Below are 22,500 nucleotides of genomic sequence, written 5' to 3' on the forward strand. Positions count from 1 at the left end.
CTACACCAAAACTCTTTGCCGAAAACTGCAACAGATCTACAAGCTCACAAGGCCTCACAGTGTGAGGCCTTGTGAATCCTCCTCTCAAAGCACAACACTATAACTGTCTGTCTCTCACACTAAAAGGGAGTGGACCGATGATCAACAGGAACTGATGCAATAACAGTCAGTCAGTCAGTCAGTCGGCCAACTGGCCGCGAGCCCAACCACGGCGAAACCAGGAGAAGCAACAAATGAAGGAGTTCTAAGCAGAGGTTTGGCTGTAGTACAAACACACTGAACAACTCCAACAAGGCCCTGTCTCTTTCTTCCCTCTGTCTAACAACCTCTACAAGCCCTGTCTCTTTTCTTCCCTCTGTCTAACAGCCGAACCACACGCAGCGCAAGTCTAGTCTGTGCCGGTGAGTTTTCCTGGTGTCAGACTATAAACATAACAGAGTAACAGGTAAAGCCAGTGATGCCAGACTATCTTATCTAGGGCTGTCACAATTATTACATAATCGTCTAATCGCGATTATTTGACATAATCGCAATTCTTTTTCATAATCGTCATAATGTTGAAAAATGTTCAGATATTTTTTTTAAAGTAAAGAATTGTGGAAATAGCAGATCTACAAGCTCACAACGCGTCGCAATCTATCAATGTTCTTTTTTAAGTATAAAGTTGTCAAATATGTCAGTAATTTCTTTGTATATTTAGGTTATGTGTCATATCTACCATGTGCAACTTCAAATCCTACAAGCCAAATAGAAATGTAATTGTCAACGACAAAAACACAATTAAATCGTTAATTGCAATTATTTGAGTGACAATGAATCGTCATATAAAATGTCATAATCGTGACAGCCCTAATCTTATGTACAACAAGATAACCAACAGAACTGAACAAGAGGTTGATGTGTTCTGATGTGCAGTGATTCAAACCTTTTAGCTGGAGACCCAAAAGATGTTTGCCCGGGGACCTCAAACTAAACAGTTTCGCTTCGCTTGTAGATCGGCTATTTTCTTAAAATGTTTGTTTTCTAATTTATGTAATTTCTTCAAATTTCCTTTGATTTCTTCATGAAATTACTGGGGGGGGGGGGGGGACATTGAATTCGTTTTTTAATTCATGAAAGAAAACTTAGCTTTTTGGAAATGCCTTTTGAAAATGTTATCAAATAATAATAATGAAAAATGAAATGTACGAGACCCATAAAAAATGTGTCCCGCGACCAACAAACGGGTCCCGCCCCAGCGTTTGGGTACCAGTGCACCAGAGTAGAATCGCGCCACACACACAAACTCTCTAGGTGGATATTGGATAAGTAAATTGATGTTGTGGACAAAGACGAGACCAAGCCTGACACCAGACAGTCACACACTCTCTCTCTCACTCACACACACACACACACACACACACACACACACACACACACACACACACACACACACACACACACACACACACACACACACACACACACACACACACACACACACACACACACACACACACACACACACACACACACACACACACACACACACAGGTTTAGTAATCACACAGGTTTGTATTACTAAACTTGTGAGGACATCAGCATTTTAGGACGGCGATTTTATGAATGCCATATACAATTTGTTTTACTGTAAGACTAAGAGAGAAAGAGTAAAAAAGGACCCAATGTAAACAAGCCATAGTACTTTATTGGGTTTGAATCCTATCCTATTAGTAGAACTGTGTATCTGACTGTACGGTCCTGTGCTTTTCCTATGAGAACTGATAATAAAATATTCAATCCATCTAAAATACAAGCACACAACGTGTATTTGTGTGCTTGCAGATCGGCACCGATCGGTACTACGACACTGACACGACCGAGTATAAATCACGTTTAAACTCTTAATTCATAAACCTGACCTCTAAATATCCAATCCTAACACTAACCACAACCTGAATCCTTTCTCTAATCGAAAATATATCTCTAAAAAACTTTTTTTCAACCAACAGTTTTTCTTGAAAATGGTCCTCACAAATGTCGTATTATTTCTCATTTCTTTCTACTATACTTGTAGGACAACAAGAGAAAGCCAGAGTCTGTCTGAAACAACAGAAGGTGCAGAGTCAAGGTTTTAGCCGCGTCACAGCACTGCACTACAACCTCAGGATCAAACCAGGGCAGTGATTGCTGCCCATAACACGTCTGCGAAGATTTACTCATAACCACCGGCTTCAGGCCCGTGAACCAGAAAGCAGCACATTATCCCAAATACCTAGAAATTATCACAAAGACCAGGTTGCTGCTTTCTGCAAGCTGCTGCTGCTGTTAGTTAAAAACAGGTGTTTAAACCAGTACGACCGGGAACGCCATTATAATTTAACCATTATATTATGCTTTAACCATAGAAAAAATAGCAGATATACAAGCTCACAGCGCGGCACCGAGTGCCGCGTGTAGATCTGCTATTTTATTTTAAAAAATGGGTGAAAATCTGTGCAAGTCTTTCAATGTTTTTGACCCGATTCTATAAGTGTCTTCTTAAATCCTTCTAAAGGTTTTTGAAAAACGAATGTTTCTATGTCAGTGGTTCTCAAACCTTTTCATGTCAACCCCACATCTCAAAATATTATGCATCAGGGACCCCCCAGAAGCAAATATTTGAGTTACAAATGTTCGCTTTAAAAATATATATATATTCAAAGATTTGCATGAATTTTCACTATTTTTTCAAAATAGCAAATATACAAACTCACAGCACGGCACTCAGTGCCGCGCTGTGAGCTTGTATATCTGCTATTTTTTAATAGTTAAAGCATAAAATAATGGTTAAAATCGGGGTGCCTGCCTGCTGGCCTACTGGTCCAGGCGCATACCACATGGGCTTTGTGTAGCCTGCAGCAGGTCGCTGATTCGATTCCCGAGCATGACCAGATTTGCTGCGTGTTACTCCCCAGCTCTCTCCCAATTTCCTGTCAGTCTACTGTCCTATCAATAAAGGCATAAATGCACAAAAACATATCTTTAAAGTGGTTAGTTAAAATCGAACGTGGGGCGTCCAAGGTCTAAAGGCGTTAAGAGCTGGAGGGAGGATCATTCTCTGCCATGAGCTCAACTCCTCCATGACCTCCTCGTGGCATTATAAAAGCGGAATGGATGACGAGGATTCGACGGCGGTGGTGGTGAGACACGCGACCTGTAAGCAGGGACGTGCTGGCCATTGGGAAAAGTGGGACAACTCCCGAACGGCCAAAAAAAGTTTCAAATGTGTACATTTTTACACTGCTTCATTGTACAAGGCCGTCGCACAAAAGTAGTGAAAACAGCAGATCTACAAGCACACAACGCCTCAGGGTGCGAGGCGTTGTGTGCTTGTAGATCGTCTGTTTTCACTAGTTTACAAAAAGTACAAAACAAACGCCTTGGCACTTGTCATGATTTGAAATGGCAAATCTTTGAGTAGCAGCAGCGCTATAGAGAGAGATCTCTCTCTATAGCGCGCGATGAGGGCCTCTCCAACTCTTTTTCCCGGGCTGAATCAGGGGCCCAGCACGTCCCTGCGGCTGTAATCCACACAGTCACTGACTGAGGCCGATGACGATGATCATGTCAACAGACAGAGACACAGTCTGGGGTAGTAATGTCTGCATTGAGGAAGACTAAGCACACAAACAGCTGCTAACTTCTTGCGTAGTATTTGTATCATGTCTGTAACTCTGTATACGTCTTGATGAATTGAAAACACAGGACCCAAAAAAGATGCGGTTACAACAGTCAGTTATTGATTCTAAAACTTTTTTTTTTAAATATTTTCTGTTTTATGGTAGCAGTTCTCAAACTGGGGATACAATTGTTTTTGGATGATCAGCTTAAAAGGGGAAGACCACCCATTTTGTCAACAACAGAGACACTGAAGTAATAATGTCTGCATTGAGGAAGACTAAGCACACAAAACAGCTGCTAACTCCTTGCGTAGTATTTTGTATCATGTCTGTATACGTCTTGATGAATTGAATACACAGGACCACAATGGAAACAAAGCCCTCAGGGCTTTTTGTGTTATCCTTTTAGCATTATTGAATATTTGCAAACTTTTAATAAAGTATTGAAATCGATGAATCAAAACTAGGGCTGGGTGATTATGACTTCAAATCAATATCATGTCTGCTTCAATGAAACTTTTGGCTCGATTGCGATTAATGAACGATTATTCTAAATAAAATAAGTGGAAATAACAATAGTTGCGAGTTTGTAGATCGGCTATCTTCACTACTTTGTAGTAGTAGACCACCGTTGTACAGCAAAGTATAATAACAGGCTTAAGAGGTTAATCAGACTTGATCAATTAAGTCGATTCATAATAATAGAAATCCAGTGACGTCAATACGTGCGCGTCCCGCGTCTCTGACGCATTCACGTTGCCTAGAGACGCATTCACGTCATTGTTCTGGGGTCCCACGGACGCATCGCCTCCATGGACCATTGGTGTCCACGTTAAAATAATTTACCACGTCGCGAAAAAAATAATATTTTAAAAAGTCCACAGACGCCACCATTGTTCATGGGTGAAGGCATGCTACTTGACCCTACGTTAACACAAATGAAATCCGCGTAGAAAGTCTTAAAACAGACGATAGAACTAAGACTGTGTGTGTTTTGAATCCACGACGCCATTTTGTGCGACTGCGCTTGGTCACAGAATTCAATGGGTGCCTGAGTTTTAGTGTAGCACCGGGCCGCTCTCTGACCATAGTGGCACAGCGTGTTAGGTGATACACCGAAAAGGGTTCCCCCACAGAACGTGTAGCACGGCGCAGAAACGTGACGTCACGTCTCTACACTGCAGCTCACTGCTCAGACAGCGACCCGCCTCCTTTCCCCTTCATTCAATAACAACTGGATATACAGTACACGCGCTATTGTTTATAGATGTGGTGGACATTGGACAACGTGTTAGAAGCCACACAGGTCTTCATTGCGTCTTTACAACAATAGCGACGATTAACGTTGTGGTGAACATGGTCAAATAACCTTTATTGGCTCAACTACAACACGGAGGAAGCAAGCTAGCCTAGCATGTATGCTATCTGAGACAGTCTATGTATGTAGCCTAGGCTGTCTAACTGTTTGATTGATTATAGCGTTTTCGTGGCAGCGCCGTCCATTTGGTGGTCCGCCGGGGCAGCGTACCACCGCGGCCGCCTGTGCCTTGCCCTCCCGCATCCATAGAGGGGTGGCACGTCCCTCTAGGATCAACCGTTCAAAACAAAAGTAGCCGATCTACAAGCAACCCAATCCACTGTTTTTGACCCAGTCCACTGGTTCTCTGTACAGCAGAGCAAACACAAGCACGCCATTCCATAGAAGCAGTAACAGTACAAACAGGAGACATCATCTCACTGAGAAGATCCATATATTATCGATGTATATAAAATAACAGGTGGCTGTTGATTATGAAGACTCGGTAAAAGCTTCTATCTGCGCCCCCAAGTGGTCAACATCCGATATTACCGGTTCGGTATAAAAAAAATCAAACCGTCACATGACTATTTGGAAGTATTAAAATTGTAAGATTTGGAATTGTGGTTCATTTCTTTCAGACACATTTCTACGTAACATGAACATAACCATATAATAACCAATTCAAGTTAAATGCTGCACTTTGTCAAAAATGACATGACGCGTTGAATTTTTGTGGGACCCATAAAATATCCCTGGGACTCATCCGAAAGACCCTTTGTGGGTCCTGGGGACTCATTACATTAAAAACCTATTAACATCACTGGAAATCTATTGATATTTTCCGTGTTGATTCATTGATAATGATATACTTTGACAGTATATGAAGGAGTAGGAATTGATTCTAAATATCATTTTTGACAGTTGAAATATGATTATTTTGGGGGCTTGCGGCCTGAACGGGTTTGGGAACCCTTTACTGAGGTTGATGTGAACAGCAGAGAAACTGAGTAATATCTACACGAAGAAGAGTAGACAAAGCAAAAAAGGTTAATGGTTCGCCTCATTATGGTAATCGGGTCAGCAGAGCTGCTCCCATTAACAACACACACGCACACGCACACGCACACACACACACACACAGACTTCTATACCCAATCCCTTGACCCGTTTGGCCCAGAAATCAGACACCGTCCGCCTGTCTGAATTGTGAGGAAGTTGACCCGACCCGGCCCAGCCCTCTTTGTTTCAAACAGCCTGACACAATGCATGCAGATGAACTTGTGTCGGTGGCAGTGATCACGGATGCACCTCGCTGTAGCTCTATTGTGTGATTATTCACAAGAATATAAACTGAAGCTACTTTCACATTTCGAACACAGGAAAATGTCCCTGGGGGAAACAGGTCGGGGACATTGATGTCCGGTGGTGGTGTTGGCCTTTCACACGTGTTATAGCATCATGCGACAGACAGAGGACTGTCCGTTTAAGATGCAGGCATTGACACTAAGGCCATGGCTACACAGAGCTGGATATTTCATATATCCCGTTTTTTCAGATATCCACATAGAAAAATATCTAGGTCCACACGGAGCTGGATATTTCATATATCCCGGTTTTTCAGATATCCACATAGAAAAGTATCTAGGTCCACACGACAAAGATATCTAGGTCTAACAAGCACACACACAGTAAAGTCTTCAGAGATATCCGGGTTCCCTGTCTACACGGATCCAGTGAATCGGATATTTTTCAATCTCTCCACTTATTTATCCGGTTTAAAAAATATCCAGCTTCGCGGCCAAAATATCCAGCTTTGTGTGGCTGCAAGCCCCAACAGCAAAAAAAAATGTCTAGCTTCAGAAATATCCAGCTCCGTGTAGCCATGGCCAAAGGCTTGCCTACCTGCCCTCGGCAGGTAAATAAAACTTTAGGGCAGGTGGAGTTTGCTTTTTAGGTTGCCTGACCGGGCAAGTGCTCATTGCAACCGCCTATAAACACAACACCCGATATCTGTCTAAAAACCTGAGCATGGCCAGAGCACTCTGTTTTCTGGTCTGTGGAATGAATAATAAGAGTGCTACTGTAGCTACACTTAAACATAAAATAACAAGTGTGAAACCATAGGCATATTCAATCATAGCTATGAAGGTATTTGGCATTTGGATTTGGAGTTATTGAGGTATGACATTTTTGCACAACCCAGAAAAGTAAAGAAAGTGTTAAATTGAGCGGTAATTAAATTCTTTACTATCATTTTGTAATGGACGATTTACTTTTCGGGCAAGTGGGAATGACCTTTGGGCAAGTAGAGATTTACCTGTACTTGCCCGGCGGGCAAGTGCCTCTGAGACCTTAGTGTCAACCGCCGAGACACAGACACATTAAAGCCCCTCCGTTTAAAGTTTGGAAAACATCCATAATGCAGTGCATGTCTGAAAGTGTACCTTATGTTAAGTCACAGCAGTGAATTTATGGCTGCTTGGCTTAAAAACAAACAGTGATTCTCAAAATGTATTTTAATTTCCACAGCTCAGAGAGTGGACCTGGAACCAAATGGACCATTTGGTTCACTGTATTGGGCCACTGACAACCCCATAACTCTTAAAAGGGCACTCCACCACTTTTCAACCCATGTTCATATAATTGGTCCTCACTCAAAAATAGCTTTTTTTATTTTTTTTCTCAGAGGAGGGATGTGGGCAGGTCAGAAACCCATCGTCTTGTGACATCATCGATTGTCAATCCAGCTTATAGAAACTGCAGGCTTTCTATTCCTGAAAAGTTGCAATTTTAAAGTGGAAGCCATTGTTCTCGCGATAATACAAATCTAAATATTTTTATTTTGGGGGAAAATGATGATGTCACAAGACGATGGATTCTGAACTTCCCACAGCTCTCCTAGGAGACTTGGACTGAATAGAAAAAAATTGCGACATTTTATCATGAACATTAGTGAGGACCTATTATATGAAGACAGGTTGAAAAGTGGTGAACTACTCCTTTAAGTGTACACATGGAACCAAATGGACCACATAACTCTAAAGTGTACACATTGCGGGTGAATTGGGTTCCATTACTTGTATATTAGGCCACAGACGACCCGAATAACTCTGAGAGTTACAGAACTCTAAGGGTCCATTTGGTTCCTACTGGGACCCCCCAGGGAACCCCTTCAAGGACCCCTGGTCAAACAATAACATTACCCTTGGACCCACACACACACACACACACACACACACACACCCCCATCATCACAAGTACAAGTGTCCTGGCTCCAACCAACCAAGACATGAGATGCAGTCACCACCACACCACACACAGCCCCAGGCCATATCCATTACCGCCAGCTTCCTCAGATGGCAGGTGTGTGCACGCATGCCACGCCAGCGTGTGTGTGTGTGTGTGTGTGTGTGTGTGTGTGTGTGTGTGTGTGTGTGTGTGTGTGTGTGTGTGTGTGTGTGTGTGTGTGTGTGAGTGTGTTGTGTGTCATTATGTGCTCAAGGCCTCTACGTCAGCCCACAAGGCCTAGGAGGTTGTCTGATGGCAGATGGTCATAATTAGCAGAGCGACGGAGAGAGAGAGAGAGAGAGAGAGAGCCAAAGAGGGGCCCTTGTTTTTTAAGACGGCAGATTGATTTCAGTAACCTGGACCTGCCACCGTAAGCCCTCTTTTCAACGTGGGCAAGGCCAGGGTGGATCACTTCAAGGCATAGGCACGCACACACACACACGCACTACACGCATGCACGCACGCACGCACACACACACCAGCTCTCTGTTGCGTGAGTGTACTTCAACTAACCACTTGAACCCTATGGTGTCCCTATTCTGGGGTGATGAACGTTCAAGGCAAGCAGATAAATAAGCCCATTTATAAGCTCAGAGATATTTAGGGGACACCTTAACAGCTCTATTTTAGCCTTTTTTACTATTTGGAAAAACATTTTAAAAATACTTAGCCGGTCTACATCATTAGAAGTTAGAACTATTTTTCAAAATACTAAAACAAGACCAAGAAGTTTAGGGATAAGAGCTAAGGCATGGATGACAATACAGCCCTAAATGCCTTCTCTCTATGCCAATGTGCTACCCGTTTTAATATGATTAACATTCCTGCATTAATTCAATCAGTGTCCTATCTGTTTCTGAAGAAATCCTGGACACTGGCAAGTCAGACACCGTACATTATACTGGGTGTATAAATACTGAGATCAAAGCAGCACAGTGAAAAGACTCTTCCTTCCTTAATTGGGTCTGATCATCCTCGGTACAGTCCCTGCCTTTCATCCTCACACACTGCATGAACAAAACAGGAACACTGCAGTGAAAAGAGTTCTTCTCCACAATTATTATTATTTAGGGATGGTCCGATCAGGTTTTTGAGCGGTGGTTACACCGTCTCCTATACGTGGCCGTGTGTGTATGCGTGCGTGCGTGTGTGCGTGTCTGTATGTAGCCTGAAGTACCTTTTTTGACCACACATGTTAAGGGAGGGGCGCTGTTGTTCAGGCCAGGCCAGACACACACACACACACACACACACACACACACACACACACACACACACACACACACACACACACAGGCACCCCCCCCCCCCCCCCCCCCCCACGACCACCGCTCAGTTCACACGGGTGTGATTTTTTGGAACCGATCAGCGAGCACCGATCACAAAAGTTTGATCACCCGATACCGATCAATCACCGATTCGATCAAGTTATTATTTATATTTTCTAAATGTTAATGTTTTAACTTTAATTCATTCATTCACTCATGAATTCATTTATATATTTGCCTTATAGTTATTTACCAGCATTACTATGTATTTATTATCATAGCAGTAACTAATTATTCCTTCAGCACTGTGGAAATCAATACCCCAAAATGGCCTCAAGTGGGCATACTGAACGGCTGGTTGATTGGATGCACCGATCGGATCGGATCGGTGAATTTACCTTTTGATCTAAACCACCGATTATCGCCGATCACGCTTTGATCGGCCCGATCCGATTCATTGCCGATTGATCGGTAACATCTCTATTATTATTATTATATTTTGGACACTGTGTCCTGGAGGACCGCAGTCAACTAAGTACTAGGAATGGGAGTCGGGACCATATGAAAATGCCATATCACGATTGTTGTGACAAAAGAAATCGCGATTTACGATATTGTCACGATAATGAAAATTCTGGGGTGGAACATTTGCCAAAAGAAATAGCAGATCTACAAGCTCACAATGCGTCGCAACGCGTTGTGAGCTTGTAGATCGGCAATTTTTTGGCAAAGACATTTGAAAGAGATTGAAAAGAAGACTGTATCAAGTACGTATATTATACTGTAAGTACCTTTGACCAATTATAGAGGGTTTAAGTGGTACTGGATATGCAGCTCGGCAAATAAAAGGTGAATTGATCCCAGTGCATGACCGAGGACGATATCACGATATATTAAATCTCCACGATACGATTATCGCAAGTGGTTTTTTTATCACGATAAACGATAATATCGCGTATCGGGCCATCCCTAGTACTAAGTACAGGGTTTGAGATGCTCAGGGGTAGAGAAACCGTTATTAGAACACGAAGGGTTCCCGAAAGGTTCCCAGTTCAAATCCGGGCTCCCGCTGAGTTAATGTCGAAGAGTCCTCGAGCAAGACTCTGAACCCCTAATTGCTCCCGGTGAGCAGGTTGGTGCCTTGCATGGTTTCCTCTGCCACCGGTGTATGAATGTGTGTGTGAATGGGTGAATGTAATGCACAATCTATGTAAAGCGCCTTGGATAAAAGCGCTATATAAATGCACCATTTACCATTTACCAACATTTACTAAGACTGAGAGGGGAGAGGATGCTGACAACACAACATTCATCTCTACACATGAGAGATGAGTGTTTTCCTGTGTCCTTAACTCATTGTTCAGCCATCATTATTCTAACTGCATAAGTAGAGTGTGTTTCTTTCTTTTTTAGTGGCTTCCACAAATATCCCACATCTCCCTCTTGTTGCTAAGTTACTAACGGTAAGTCCATCTCGAGAGGCGGGTCCTTTTCATTAGCGCTCTGGTATGAATCGCTCCGCTATCGATCTGGAGCACACTGTGTGTGGAGAGAGGATAAAGTCGGAGGTGACACCTCTATCCCTTACTCCTGGGGTCCAGGACCCCTAGGGAGTAGGGGGTCCCCGGATTTACTACAAGAGGAGGCTGCCAAATCTTCTGTATGATGTTTATATTAACCACTTAAACCCTAGCATCCCTATTCTAAGGAGAGAGCTGCGAGGCGTTGTGAGCTTGTGGATCTGCTGTTTTCTGCAAAGTGATTTGGTGAGAGAGAGGGGAAAAAGGAGAAAACCAAGCACAGGGCCAAAGGTCAAGTTGAGGGGTTTAAGAGGTTAAATGTAAAAATGTGTTTAACAAAAAACACAGAACGCTGAATGTGACAGACAATGAAGCTATCGTGAAATCTATGAAAAAGACAACACAACTTGAAGACCCCTGGCTTACTCACTTTCACTTTCTCTCTGTCAGACCACCAACCCAAAACACACGCGCGCACGCACGCACACACACACACACACACACACACACACACACACACACACACACACACACACACACACACACACACACACACACACACACACACACACACACACACACACACACACACACACACACACACACACACACACACACACTCTTTCATCTTTCTCTCTCAAACAAAGAGGCTAATTTCTTCTGAGAATAATATCACATAACTGATGACTTGATTGTTCTTCACTCTCATATCTCTCTCTCTCTCTCTCTCTCTCTCTCTCTCTCTCTCTCTCTCTCTCTCTCTCTCTCTCTCTCTCTCTCTCTCTCTCTCTCTCTCTCTCTCTCTCTCTCTCTCTCTCTCTCTCTCTCTCTCTCTCTCTCTCTCTCTCTCTCTCTCTCCAATTCAAAGGAGCTTTATACTGGCATGAGAAAAGACACTTTTTACATTGCCAAAGCATTAAGTGGAACAGAACAATCAAAACATAACAACGTATGATTTAGCTAGTAAACAGGAATAAAGAAACTTGTCAACAGAGCTGTGCTACATTGCGACTTATCGTTGCGCAAGGAGGATCTTATGAAACTATACAAATTGGGGAAATCTGTCTCTCACACACTCACTCACGCACGCACACGCACACACACACACACACACACACACACACACACACACACACACACACACACACACACACACACACACACACACACACACAGGGCTGTCACGATTATGACATTTTACATGACGATTCATTTTCTCTCAAATACTTGAGAGGTTGCCATGTTGCAAGGGGGGGAAGAGTAATAGCATGCTACACACAGGCAGCGACTCCCTTCTCATAACAGGAAGAGAAGAGAGACTTGTTGTGCAGCCTGCACGTTGTGCAAAACCAAACCAGGGCAAAATGTGCAAACGCAGATGTAAAGGATGTATGTATGTATGTGTATATGTACTGTATGTATGTATATGTATGCAGACAGTATGTAAGCAAACCGACGTAAACACATTAATAACAACAACCACCTTAAAGAGGAAGATTCGCTCGAGTTCACTTCAACTTTTAACCACAAGTCCACTTCTAAAGCCTGGTTTATGGTTGCACGCCTGTGGCACTGCGTGCCGTAAACAAGAGGATCTACAAAGCTCACGTCACAACTGCTGTTTGCGATGCAAGCTTGTACTGTAGATCTGCTGTACATGACATGCCTCTAAAACTATATAATTAAAATAGAAAAAGAATATGTCAATATGACATCAAGAAGGGCCTGTCAGCTCCCTTCATGGCTTCTAAAGTAGGCAAACCTCCAATGCAATGCTTTGTTCAAGAGTCAGTAGCATTACAAAGAACCCCAAAACCTAGCACTTCCATACAGAATGGGATGAAGACATTTCCCCCGGTATTTCCCATGTATTTCCCCCTTACAGTAAGTGTGTTTGTCTAAAATGTAACGCCAGTGCTGCTATTCCCAAGTCCCACTCAGGCCCTCAGCTAAAACATTTTGGATGGGTAGATCATGTTGAGCTAGTCATTTTAAAAGTAGATCTCACGTCAAAAAAGTGTGGGCGCCCCTGCTGTAGTTGCTTTGCTAACAGTGACAGAACATTCATATAAAGTGGTCCTAAAGCCTTGCTACCTTGGTGTAGCAGCTTGTATTGCTGACAGTGACAGAACATTCATATAAAGTGGACCTAAGCCTTCTTGGTGTAGTTGCTTTGCTAACAGTGACAGAACATTCATATAAAGTGGTCATAAGCCTTCTTGGTGTAGTTGATTTGCTAACAGTGACAGAACATTCATATAAAGTGGACCTAAGTCTTCTTGGTGTAGCAGCTTGTATTGCTGACAGTGACAGAACATTCATATAAAGTGGACCTAAGTCTTCTTGGTGTAGCTGCTTGTATTGCTGACAGTGACAGAACAGGACCAACAGACCCCCACTCCCCAGCTTTATTTCTGTTCTTGGGTTTCCTCCAACACACAAGCAGGTGGTGATAAAACAAAAGGCTGTATGCACACACACACACACAGTCTCTCTCTCTCACACTCTTTCCTTCTCTCACACACCCCTCTCTCTCCCTCTCACAAGCACCCCACACACACACAATTCAATGAAGCTTTGCATTTACACACACACACACACACACACACACCACAACATTCTATTTCAATATCCAATTCAAAGGAGCACACACACAATTCAATTTCAAGAAGCTTTGAGTTCGATCACACACACACACACTCACACACACACACACACACACACACACACACACACACACACACACACACACACACACACACACACACACACACACACACACACACACACACACACACACACACGTAAAGCCCGGGATTCGAACCCGGGTCTCGAACCCGGGCGTCCTACAAGTCCAACATCTTAACCACTAGACCAATAGGGATATACCAGACCACCAGGCAGAGGCAGTGAGTCACTCTGCTACACACATAAAGCCCGGGTCTCGAACCCGGCTGTCCCACATGAAAGTCCAACATCTTAACCACTAGACCAAAGGGATAATAGACTTTTTAGGGCCATATCAGGCTGAGGCAGTGAGTCAGAGTCTACTCTGCTACACACACACACACACACACACACACACACACACACACACACACACACACACACACACACACACACACACACACACACACACACACACAGAGTAACACCCGGGATTCGAACCCCGGGTCTCCCACTTGAAAGTCCAACACCTTAACCACTACTAGACCAAAGGGCCATCGTCATAACCACTAGACCAAAGGGATAACAGACTTTTTTAAGCCATCAGACCAGTCTGAGGCAGCCAGTGAGTTCACAGTACAGTACCTGCGTGTGTGATGTCGGACAGGTCGTGGTTCCGGGCTGACCGGGGGAACTCCTTCAGTTTGCGGTTGGTCAGGTTGAGCTGCCCGCTGGCCGCGGCCTCCTCCAGAGCCTTCTCCACGGAGCGACCACTAGTGGTGGCCAGCAGCGCTGCAGCCGCACCTCCTCCTCCTGCTGCTCCTCCTTCCTCATCATCTCCTCCAGCAGCCATTCACTAAATAAATAAAGGAGGAGAAGAAGTCCCAAAACCTCCTCCTTTTAGAGAGAATAAGCCTCCTTTTCTGCTTCTGTTGGTGCGTTTTATTATCCTTTTGTTGTTACTTTGTTCGTCGCTGCGTCGTCCCTCGTATATTCCTTATTCTTCTGTTTATCCTCCTTCTCCGCTCTCGTTACATTATTTAAACCCGGGGGAAAAAGAGCTAAATAAACACAAAAACACCCCAGACGACGCTTCTAATTAACTTGTTCCGGAGAAAAAGGAGTAGTTTTCGTGTCGTTAAAGAGCGTAAAAGAGTGAAATAAAAAGAGAGAAGTAGTAGCGCTCCTCTCTTCCTCCTCCTATCCACGCTGCGTCCACTCCTCACTGCACGAGACGGAGGCGCGAGCTGTCACTGTGGTAGAGAGACACCCACACACACTGAGAGAGAGGGAGAGAGAGAGAGGAGGCGGGGCCGGGGAGGAGCGGTGGGAGGGGCCAAGAGGGTTGTGATTGACAGCCGTTCACACGCGGTAGCATCCTATGGTAGCATCCCATAGCCTGGAAGGCGCTGATGCCCCACACTCAGAATTCCTTTGGTTTTTATAATGATCATTTTGATATTTTTGGTTGAAATGTTTTCCAAATACAAGAGAGTCAGACCAGACACCTAAAAAAACTGAACAACAAAAAAAGTAAAGAAAGAATCAACTCTATCTTCACATCAAAGTATAAAGACGAAAGAAAATATATCATAACCGGGCATATTTCAAGTAAATAAGCATGCTCCCTTATTGCCATTTTACGGCAGACTCATTGTGACAGAGTATTCACAAATAAACAGTTACAAATAGTCAGAGGCCAGCTGAAAAAACTAAAACTAATTTAAAGTGCTACATAGGCCTATATAGGCTACTCACTGAAAGTAAATAGCCTATGTTTGTGCTCATGTCTATGAAACAACAACATAGGCTATCATTTAAAAAACATTACCATAAAAAAATCATTGCAGCTGACTTATTGCATTTCAAGGATATATTGCACATGACGTGCAGACTTGCAGTGTTACGCATGACAGGGGACGTGCTGGCCATTGGGAAAAGCGGGACAACTCCCGAACGGCCGGTTCATTCCCGGTAGGACCAGGCCGGCCATTAGGAAAAATAAATAAATAAAATGTCGGCCTTGGTTCCATTTTGGGGGCTGGGCGGCCAACAAAGTAAATCGTCACTGTCGGCCAGAAACCTTGTATCTCCAAGTTTCAAATTTGTAATTTTTTTTCGCAAAGCAAAGCCCTGCTTCATCATACAAGGCCTTTGCACAAAAGTAGTGAAAACAGCAGATCTACAAGCACACAACGCCTCGCGGTGCGAGGCGTTGTGTGCTTGTAGATCGGCTGTTTTCACTAGTTTAAATCATTTTTAAAATGATAAATACAAAACAAACGGTTTTGGACGTACAAGGTTTCCACCCGACAACGCCGATATATAACTCATGTAATTGGCCCACTGGCTTGTCACTTGTCATGATCTGAAATGGCAAATCTTTGAGTAGCAGCAGCGCTATGGAGAGAGATCTCTCTCCATGAGAGATGAGGGCCTATCCAACTCTTTTTCCCGGGCTGAATCAGGGGCCCAGCACGTCCCTGATTCAGTCACATATTCACATATCTGACTGTAGATAGACCATATTCACATAGCACATCTTGCCATTGAGTTAATGAAATACCACCCCGGTTTTTCAATGAAAAATGCAGACATGGTAGCCTGATACTTCAGTCCGCACATCACCACCCCCCAATCCCAAAACGAAGTGTGTGATTGAGTCTGGCGCTTGCAGTCAGGCTACAGACATGGCCCCCTTGTGTATGGCCTGGTCAGGGGCCATCAATATGTGCGTGGCAAATTTTCGATTTTCAGTTTTACTCAGCATTATAATGTTCTTACTTTCATCATAAGACCCAATTACTGAATGTCAAGTCCCCAGGTTTTCTTCACAATATGTATGACACTGATTTACTTAAGAACTTCCTTCATCTAAGTATTAATATATCGAATGTCTGTCCGTCTGTCTGCACGCTGACATCACTGATCCTACATAGTGTTGCTACCATGGTAACAGCCGCATGCATGCTGAAACGATGCCCAAATTTGGAGATGACGTCCGCCATCTGTCTGCATGCTGACATCACTGATAATAAACAGTGTCGCCACCATGGTAACAGCCGCATGCTGAAACAATGCCTGCATCACAGACAGGTAGGCCTATAGAGCATCGCAGCGGAAGTGGTTTACTGGGGTCACTTAAAAATCCCCATAGACTTTTACAAAAATGTTTATAACAATTATGTTAAGCCTCGAACAAATTTAAGCCATCCAGGATGGCAGTGAATCATGAACATGAGACCTTTGTTTCTATGAAAAGAACGTTTTGAAAATCGCTAAACAAGAGTAGGCTATTTACTAAATGTATATCAAATAATGTAATATTAAAATATGTCTTCACATATAGGATCAAAGGTTGTATGGTCATGATTCACTGCCATCCTGGATGGCTTTGTTCGAGGCTTAACACAATTGTTATAAATAGTTTTGTAAAAGTCTATGGGGAAAATGAATGGGCGATTTTTAAGTGACCCCAGTAAACCACTTCCGCTGCGATGCTCTATTGCACAACTGGACGTCAATGATGACTGCACCGGTCTGGGTTCTCCAACATTACTTCTGACATTCAATCCCTTGTATACTGTGCATACCCCCCGAGCACAGGACTAGTACATTTAAAAACTAAAATCTAAGAAAATAGCGAGCTTGTAGATCTGCTATTTTCACTAGTTTGGTTTGGATCCCATAGGGAGACATCTAAAATCTCTTTTGGGTCTTGAGCTAAAATGTTTGGAACCACTGATCTTCATTGATTGATTAATTGATTGACTGAATACTTTATGAGCACTTCGCAAATAGGGAAAGCACAGCACTGTACAGTTCAGATACCATGGGTCCACTAATAGGATTTAAACCCAAGAAAGCACAATACATTGGGGTCCTTTTGTACTCAATTCATGAAGAAAGTTAACAGCCCCTACTTGATATGTATTTATTTAGTCACAGACCTGTAGTTGAAAAGATTTCGTGTCGTTAAAATAAAAATGTTCACAAAAAGTTTGAAGATTTTTCAAAACCTTTCAAAAATAGCAGATCTAGCTACAAACTTTGTGAGCTTGTAGATCGGCTTTTGAATACCCTATAAAACAGGTTGAATAAGTGGTTAAACTGATTTTGACTCAACACATTTTTCTGGGGACCCCCTGGAACCCCCCAAAGGACCCCTGGGCGTCTCTGGAGCCCTACTTTGAGCACCACTGACCTAATGACCTGTAATCACAATCATTTTCTTAAGAGGGCTTTTGTTATGGTGATCACAGGGGGCCGTCCCTGCACGCTATATCAGCCAATCACATGCGGGGCCCGTACTTCCAGACCATGGGAACCAGAGTCTACCGTCCATATTGCCATGGAAACGGATACTACCAGAGGCTGCATGAGGTGAGTTCCACAAAAGAATGGTGTTGCAACATTTGAATGGATTTCAGGAGAATAGATTATTTATTTTCATGATTTATTGGGATTTTGTGATTTATTTATTTTAAATAATATAGTTTCTCTCTCTCTCTCTCTCTCTCTCTCTCTCTCTCTCTCTCTCTCTCTCTCTCTCTCTCTCTCTCTCTCTCTCTCTCGGAGAAACATCATTTGTATTTATTTTTCTCCGAAGCTGCTTGCAGAGGGGAAAATAAAGTCAAAATAAAGACTTCCACACACACTCCCTGGATGCCAATTCAGAACCTCTGCCCCACATTTTTCAAATCAGCCTCATGGTAGCGCTATAACAGGCCGATTTGTGTGGCCTGGTTGCCGTTGGCCCGATCGCTGCCAAACTGAGCACACACACTCCCTGGATGCCAAATCAGAACCTCTGCCCCACATTTTTCAAATCAGCCTCATGGTGGCGCTATTACAGGCCGATTTGTGTGGCCTGGTGGAGACCTGTGCTCGTTTGTATTTATTTTTCTCCGAAGCTGCTTGCAGAGGGGAAAATAAAGTCAAAATAAAGACTTTATTGGTGTGGTTGCTATAGAGACAACCCACTTTTGTTTCTAGGTCTGAGAATGTTTTGCCAGCTAAAGTGAATCTGTTTTTTGACTGAGATATCTGGGTTGAAAATATAATTAACTCATTTAATGCCACCCTTTCACCACTAGAGGGGGCCCAGTGTGCCACAGACAATCCCATAGAGATATGCTGGTATATGCAGAAGCCCTGCAGCCATGACTTGCCTAAACACTTTCCTTTGTGCATGTACAGGAAGAGGATGAAGTTAGCTTGAAGTTAGCTATTGGCTACCAAGCATTTTAAAAGCCTTATTTTCGTCAACTTAGCCATGATTAAACCTTGCACACCTCATGCATGGGAAAAAAACAGAGAAGAATGAGCTCTAAAAAATCCAATGCAATCCTGGATTGCATTGTTGTGGGTTTGTGCAGTTTGTTCACAGCTTTCAAACAAAAAAATCCGATTGGAAATCCGTTCAGGCATTCTTGAGATAATAGCCATTATGTTTTACACTGTTGTGAGCTTGGAGGTCTGCTACCTGAGTTGTATGGGGGTTGTATGGGGGTTAAACATGCAAAATCGCGATTGATATCATGTTCACTAGTTTTGATGGGGTCCAAAAAAAAAATTTTCAAAAAAAAATTTTCAAATTTTTTTTTTTTTTTTTTTTTTTTTTTTTTTTTGAATCACGTGTATATACGTGATTGGCACTGTGGGATGCGCTAATATATCACGTGTATACACGTGATTGGCTTAAGTTATCTTTTTTTTTTTTTTTCAAGCAGGACCAATCAGACAAATAATAACAATAATAAAAAAGAAAACATAACTTTAACTTATACTCTGGGGTGAACATTTTTGACCACAACGGCAGATCTAAATGTATATATGAGACCAGTTGTTTTCTGCAACAATATTTAGTGTAGAGGGGGAGGAATTGCCATAGGAGGCCTACAGAGTGCAGACCCCTGGGGGACTCCTCCTAAGTAGGTTTTTCACGGTCAAAGTCTGGCCTGACCATCTGCATTTGGACTTACACAATTTATCACCAGTAATATGTACATGTATACACTCAGGGACGTCACAAGGGGTAGGAAAGTGGGACTGAGGTACCAGCCCAGGGCCCGAGGTGGAGGGGCCCTAGTAACTTTAGCTATTGAAAAATAGCAGATATACAAGCTCACAGCGCGGCACCGAGTGCCGCGCTGCAAGCTTGTAGATCTGCTATTTTTGAAAAGTCGTGAAAATGTGCGCAAATCTTTGAATATATGTATTTTTTAAGTGAACATTTGTAACTCAAATTTTGCTTCTGGGTGGTCCCTGGAACTAAATATTTTGAGATGGGGGGGTCCTTCACATGAAAAAGTTTGAGCATCACTGACATGAAAACATTATAGGTTTCTTGGCACACATTTTCACGATTTTTCAAAAATAGCAGATCTACAAGCTTGCAGCGCGGCACTCGGTGCCGCGCTGTGAGCTTGTATATCTGCTATTTTTCAATAGTTAACTTTCATGGGGGGCCCGCAGTGAATCCTTGTACTCAGGGCCCAGAATTTGGTGTGACGCCCCTGCATACACTACAGTAGCCTATACATTAGAACAGTACTACAGTCAGGGGGTCAGCAATATGTCCCTACATGGACACATGTGTCCCTACATGGACACATGTGTCGGTGGCAAAGACTTCAGATTTTCTGTTTTTAAAGATTTGTTTTTGGGGCTTTTTATGCCTTTATTGATGGGACAGTATACTGACAGGAAATGGGGGGAGAGACAGGGAGTGACATGCGGCAAAGGTCGTCCAGATCAGGAATCGAGCCGGCGATTGCCGTGAGGCATCAATGCCTTTGTGGCAATGCCTGTGTGGTATGCGCCTGGACCAGTAGGCCAGCGGGCGCCCCAGACTTACTGTTTTACAGATTATAATCTTATTTCGATCATAAAACCCAATTACTGAACGTCAAGTCTCCTGGTTTTCTTCAGAATATGTATGATGACGATAATTTACTATAACACTATGGCACTCAGGTCCAACTATACTAGTGGTCCTCAAACATTTGCTTCCAAGGACCCCCATAACTCTCAGAGTTTACAGACCTGTAATGGTCATTCAGGGCATTCTATTTATGTGTTTCTGTTAATGTTATTGTCCACTCATTGTGTTGTGTGTGTTCGTGGCAAAAAGCCTACGCAGCGATGACCCCATGACTGCAGTGATTGATTATTGATTGAATACTTTACTAAAAGTTTGCATAGGGAAAGCATAGCACAGTACAGTCCAAGGTCTACTGATGGAAGGCTGATACATATATTATGTACTGTAACTTACACTGTCAGACAGCTATAGAAGTATAGATAGATATTATCTATCTAGATAAATATGTCCGCTCAATCTACAGTGATTACAGGGATGTGCAGAGAATGTTAGAGAGGAAGGGGCTGAAATTTCTAAAAGGGCGTTTTGCGACAGCGTTGTGAGCTTGAAGGTCTGTAGCAACTCATAATGTAATAACGTCTCATAATGTAATAAGGGCTCATAATGTAATAATTAAAATGTAATAAAAACTCATAATGTAATAATCAGCTCATAATGTAATAAAAAAACGAGCGCATAACGTAATAATGGATTTTTCAATAATGTAATAATGTAATAATGTGTTACATTAAGAACCTCCACATAGGAGGCTCATAATGTAATACAACTTCATAATGTAATAATGTCTTTTTTATTACATTATGAGCTGATTCTTACATTATGAGCTTTTATTACATTTTAATTATTACATTATGCACTTGTTTTTTATTACATTATGAGCTGATTATTACATTATGAGTTGCTACACACCCTGCCAACTTTGTTGATGAAGAATGGAGCAATTATCTGCTAAACATGCAGCAAATGAATGTGAAATATGGGGATCATTTAGCTGTACAAAGAGCATCCACAATGTTCAACATACAGTTCGTGGTTGTATCGACACTGGGTGTTGATGCAACATCGATAATATCCCCATGTGGTCAGTATGACGACAGTCTGCCATTGCTAGTTCTGGGCCACTTTGCCGCAGGTCATGGGGACCATTATGTAAGCCTTGATGGACCAGTCACACGCTTGATTCAAAGAGTCCAGGAAGCAGAGGAGAGCGCACCACTTCGATCTTTCCTTCACTCTGGTCCTAAGTCTAGCCCTCACTCTGGCCTTGACTCGGTACCTCACTCTGGCCCTGACTCGGTACCTCACTCTGGCCCTGACTCGGTCCCTCGCTCTGGCCCAGGGCCGGATTTATAATAGGGCTTGACGTGCTGAAGCACAGGCCAGGGCCGGTTCCTGGCATAAGCAATATAAGCTGTCGCTTAGGGCCACAACCACTAAGGGGGCCACATCACAGGGAGAAGATGGGGCCATGTCCCTGCTGCTATCGGACAGACAGGCATTACTTTCTCAATTCACCTGTGCTCAGACACTTTGTTTTTGTTCTGGAGTTGTTTTTTTAACTATAGAGAGGGGAGAAGGGAACAGCCCATGCCATAATGATGACATCGTAGCGTGATACACACGTAACAATGTGTTCTTATCAACTCACCAAGCTGTCATCATATTCAGAAGATCACAATATGTATCCTTGATTTATTAGACGTCATACAGGAAAAAACTCAAGTTACATCATGTTCATCTGAGAAGCGTCAAGGATACAAACACAACATAGTCTTGCGACTTATTTCCATTGTGGTCCCTGAAATATTTATTCTTGTTAGTTTTTTTCTCCCACTGCTTGTTGGTGCTTTCATTAAAAGTACAGCTGAAGTTTTTACTAGTCGCTGCTCGTTTATACGTCTAATTTAAAATGTATGAAGATCTCTGCGTT

General features: G+C 42.9%; 1 protein-coding gene across 1 annotated transcript in view; it reads right to left on the bottom strand.

The window, feature by feature from the left end:
* LOC308280890 (leucine-rich repeat and calponin homology domain-containing protein 4-like) overlaps positions 1-14,758 on the bottom strand; it is a gene marked incomplete at its 3' end in the record, with an annotated part of 93,365 nt that extends 78,607 nt beyond the window's left edge. The window contains exon 1 of the mRNA XM_080755199.1: positions 14,330-14,758. Coding sequence (XP_080611325.1) covers positions 14,330-14,537 — 208 coding nt within the window. The remainder of the gene's footprint in view (positions 1-14,329) is intronic.
* Between the last annotated feature and the right edge of the window lie 7,742 nt (positions 14,759-22,500).

Source organism: Nannobrachium achirus (assembly GCF_963921795.1).
Source record: "Nannobrachium achirus genome assembly, contig: SCAFFOLD_236, whole genome shotgun sequence".
Taxonomy (NCBI): domain Eukaryota; kingdom Metazoa; phylum Chordata; class Actinopteri; order Myctophiformes; family Myctophidae; genus Nannobrachium; species Nannobrachium achirus.